At 39.5% G+C, this 4,584-nt stretch overlaps 1 protein-coding gene across 1 annotated transcript in view; it reads left to right on the forward strand.

Annotated features, from left to right (window-relative positions):
• Nucleotides 1-1,173: 1,173 nt before the first annotated feature.
• The window catches only part of GALNT12 (polypeptide N-acetylgalactosaminyltransferase 12), a gene marked incomplete at its 5' end in the record, with an annotated part of 32,327 nt that continues 28,916 nt past the window's right edge, over nucleotides 1,174-4,584 (forward strand). The window contains 2 exons of the mRNA XM_010015184.1: nucleotides 1,174-1,343; nucleotides 2,181-2,370. Coding sequence (XP_010013486.1) covers nucleotides 1,174-1,343; nucleotides 2,181-2,370 — 360 coding nt within the window. The remainder of the gene's footprint in view (nucleotides 1,344-2,180; nucleotides 2,371-4,584) is intronic.

Consider the following 4,584-nt stretch of genomic DNA (forward strand, 5'->3'; position numbering starts at 1 on the left):
CTCAATGTGCTGTCAGTAAGCAGTTTTCTTTTAATGTAATTTTCTGGGTGTTTTGGGAAATTTTGATTTCCCTAAATTGACCTAAGGGCTTTTGCTGTCACATTTTCTACTGATCAGCTCTGGTTTCCTTCTTTGTTCTTTTGGAGGACTGCTGCTGTTCTGGTTTAGTAGGAGGAATGTCCTACCTGCTCCAATATCTACTGTGATCTAGCAGTTACAGCAAGCTGAAGTAAGTCCTTCTGCCCCTTTATAAGCCCCACTGAGTCCAGGCAGTAAGCTAAAGGTAGAAGAAAAATCAAACATGTCTAGACCATTTCTCTTGGTTTTAAAGAAAGCTGCTCATGCAGAATGCTCAAAGAAAAAAAGAAGAAATGGTAATAAATACTGTCATTATTTTAAAACGCTTTCAGATGAGGGGAATCTTCATCAATTTACACATTTGGCACAGCTGTAAGTTTCTTGGCATCCTTACATTCATTTAGGGAAGTTCGTATGTGTATGTATGTATTTGTAGGAAATACATTCTGGAGCTTAATCCAAAGGTTTGCAAACTTCCTGGCTCTCCATAGAGCCAAAACATGCATTTTTATGTCTGTGTGTAGTTTTTTGCCGATTTCACTATTATATCTTGGAAGTTCCGTGGTCTTCCCAAATTCTGCTTCAGTGTACATGCATCTCAGTTCTGTTGCTGTTTTCTTTCTATGTTGCTGTTCCTTCACAGTTGTATTTTTACTGTCTAGCACTTGTTTTATTTTCCAAAACACAAGTTATCAGTAATTTATGCTACTGTTTTTACTGCAGTTTGGTTTTATTTTTCTTTCTGTTATCCGAGGCATGTTTTGGCCGTTGCTTGTTCTTGAGGTAATATTGTGCAAAGACAGCTGCTGCACATACACCAGCCCAGAATATCTCCTGTTTTACTCTTTTTAGACGTTTAGGTGATTGCAGAATTTTAGTCATAATGGTGCTGCAGAAATGGGACTTCTGGAAAACCGGCTTCCTGAAGGTGTTAGCATGACTTTTTAATGTACATACAGTTATTTTAATATCTTTTATATGTTCTTGCTTATGGTTAACAAATAGCATACAAAATCTTCATTTGAGAATAGTTTTCTGAAGATTAACAAATGCTTTTGCACTTGTACTAAATGTAGTCGTCCCCCCCCCTTACAGGTGCAGAGAGAAGAAATACGATTATTACAGCCTGCCGAAAACCTCTGTTGTGATAGCATTTTATAATGAGGCTTGGTCAACACTTCTGCGAACTGTTCATAGTGTTCTTGAGACATCTCCAGATATACTTTTGGAAGAAATTATCCTTGTAGATGATTACAGTGAAAAAGGTAGGAAGAATAATCCTAAATAATGTTGATGGTTGACAGGTGGTTTTATTTTTTTTTTTGTGGGTTGTGTGTGTTTTTGGTTTTGGTTTTTTGGTTTGTTTTTTTGTTTTGATCAGCCAGTCCACAGGAGAAAAAGACAAGCAGTTTGGGTAACATGCCATAAAATGGTACAACTTAGGCTTCTAAGTTGGAAAACAGTTTTTCTGAAAAATAGTTTTTCTTGTAGTTAAACTGGAAAATAGTTTTTCTTGTAGCGTGCGAGCGAAATATTTCACTTCTGGACCAAATTTAGTTTAGAATAGGGAAGCACATTTGCTGTGTTGTAACATGACTGCTTACATATATAGATAACCTACAGGCTGGTCAGAGCCTTTCAGGTTTCCTAATGTGGGCAAGTTTTGACTGCTCTAAGGTTGCCCTGGTGTCTAGCATAGTGACAACTACCTGGTTACCTGTTTTCTTTTGAATTATGGGACACAAAGATGATGGTGGCATTTTCCACCACACATGAATTGTGTTAAGAATAAAGCTTTAATGTGGAAGTTTTACATAGTGTTTGAAAAGCACCTAACAATTTGAAAATTAATCACAGAGGAGAATATGGAGCACTCAGTTTCTTAAAAGTAACAGCGATCTGTGTCAGTCCAACTTCTGTTTTTTTTCCTTATGCTTTCCTAACATGAACAGTGTAGCAGAATCAGAGTTTAAGATGCCAGTATCTTTTAAGGCACTGCTTTAAGTAATTTGCTACTGAAAAAAGAGCTTTCTGTAGCATGATGTAAACCAGTCATTCCAGGACTGTGTTTTTCTTCTCTTGTTTTGATTTGTTTGTTCCAGAACACTTAAAGGAGACTTTGGAAAACTACGTGGCTGGCTTACGCAAGGTGCGTCTTATCCGTGCAAACAAGCGAGAGGGGCTGGTTCGAGCCCGGCTGCTGGGTGCGTCTGTGGCGAAAGGAGACATCCTGACCTTCCTGGACTGCCACTGTGAATGCCATGAGGGCTGGCTGGAGCCGCTGCTGGCCAGGTGAGGTGATGCTCTGGCAGAAGAGACAGTTTGGCACACTTCTGCAGAGGAAAAAATGACTCTTTGCAGACATTTACTGAAGGTTACCACAGTCTGGTCTCTGAGGCACGGTGAGTGTTTGTCTCCTGGCGGTGGGGTAGTGAATGGAAGTGTGGAAGATCAGGAGGTGGATTTTTATTTTCTCCTGAGGTCCAGGCTGCTCCTTTTTTCCAGAGAAGAGAAGTTTTCAGGAAGAGGAATCTTTCCCAGCTTTGAAACTACCTTAGGAAATGTAGCTGCTTCTGTCAGCCTGGATGGTGGATAAGAAGGTCTGGAAAGGTGCATCCCCTATTGCAAGGCAACATGCACATAAGCAGATTGGAATAGAAGTCAGTAAATTCCATCTTCCTAGTCCTGGGGGAATCCATCTTTCCAAACCAGTTCTGATACAAAGTGTCAGAACTGATATGATAGGGAGGAGTTAATGTTATGTCAATACTGATGTCTGCTTGGACACCATCTGTCCTGGGACACTGTACAGCTATGTAGTTTTTTATCTATATTGCAGATATGTCAGACAGTTCAGAAAACTTCCATCAGTTAAAAAAAAACCCCAACAACCCAAAGTAAAAAGCAGAACTGAAAGAACTCTCCCAAGCCCCAAGAAAAGTCCCTAAAAACTAGAATACTAGCTTTCTGTTACAACTTAGAATAACTATATTCTTGAAAACTCACTCTTGTGTAGTCAGCAGCCGCTGCTACACCTCACTGTAGCACCCTGCTGTCCCTGTATCACATGTACAATGTTGTATTGCTTTTGCCCCGTGTGCTGAAAGCATAAAGCTTATGCCTTCACCCTTTGGATGCCATTAGCAGATACTGATAGATACAGTACAATCCTTTCCTCAAGGTCAGAGGTTTGATTTGCATCCTCTAAAGATTCTCACCAGGTTCTGTAGACTTCAGGGAAGGACTATTAAAAACAGCCCTGTGAAAACTCAAGAGAGATTTCCAAAAGCAGACACTGTCTTGAGGCATGCAGGTCTTTCTGATTTCTAGTGGAACTTGTTATTTCTAGCTCTCCATGCCCATTTGAAAAGGTATCTGGAATAATTTATAAATTGTCATATTTAATTTGTTTCTGAATTTCACACTGACTATATTCCAGATTACTTTGGGTTAGCTATGAATAATTTCGGTAGTATGAGTAAAGGAAAAGGGGTAAAAAGCAAAGAATAAGCATTGTTTTAAAGACTGTCTTCTGAAAGAAATCCAGTACATAACTGTGGAGGCGATGCCGTAATTTAGTCACTTCTTTAGCAAACCACTAGATGGCAATCTTGAGAAAGGATTGGGATAGTTTTAAGTGCAGTAATTCACCTTCTGTAAAAAGTTAGCGCAGGATGTGTCTTGGAATTTTTGCCTTTCTTGCTGCAGATGCAGGCATACATCTCTAAGGGGATGTTTGCATGGTGTATCTGACTCAAATGTGTGGGAGCAATACAACAGTGATAGCACTTTGCAGTGCAAACATAGTTGTATTTGTAGGCTGCCTGTGCATTGTATTATCTAGTTAATTCTTAACTTGTGAAAAAGGTGATGGCCTTTCACTTACCTGTTTCCTTTCATAACTGGAATAATGTGCCAGCTACTAATCTTTACTCCTTTTCCTTTACAGGAGCAACAAAGCATTTTTACATTTTATTGGGATTTTTTTCCCTTTGTGTACGTATCGTTCTCATTGCTTTGTACATAAGTTGTATGCAAGTGAGACAGGAGATAGCAATATCTGTATAAACCCTTTTGTGTGCTCGACCAAACAAGATTTCAATGGGAGATTGTAAAGAAGAAAACAGCTGTGTTGCATCTTCCCTCTGGCAACAAGAGACCATTTCATACTTAAGGCATTCTGTCTCAGCTCAGACAATACTTCTTTGAAGCTGCTGCTGTTCTCTGATGCATTTAACCATCACAAGCTGCTCTAATTTCAGAGTCTGAGCCCTTTGGTCAGCCTGCGGGTTTTAAGCTTAATAATCTCATGAGGAACTAGCTCCTTTTGAGTGACAGATGCATCACATCTCTTCCTTGTTTGGCAATATAGTGCATTCAGTTTTCCTTCTGCTCTGGAATATGCATATCAGAAAATGCAGGGCTAAAATAAGTACAAGAATCGAACTAGAATAAGTCACTTTGTTTCACTGAACTAGCGGGAGATGTCTGAGATTAGTGTAGGGA

This window comes from Nestor notabilis, unplaced genomic scaffold (assembly GCF_000696875.1).
Source record: "Nestor notabilis isolate BGI_N333 unplaced genomic scaffold, ASM69687v1 scaffold14715, whole genome shotgun sequence".
Taxonomy (NCBI): Eukaryota; Metazoa; Chordata; class Aves; order Psittaciformes; family Psittacidae; genus Nestor; species Nestor notabilis.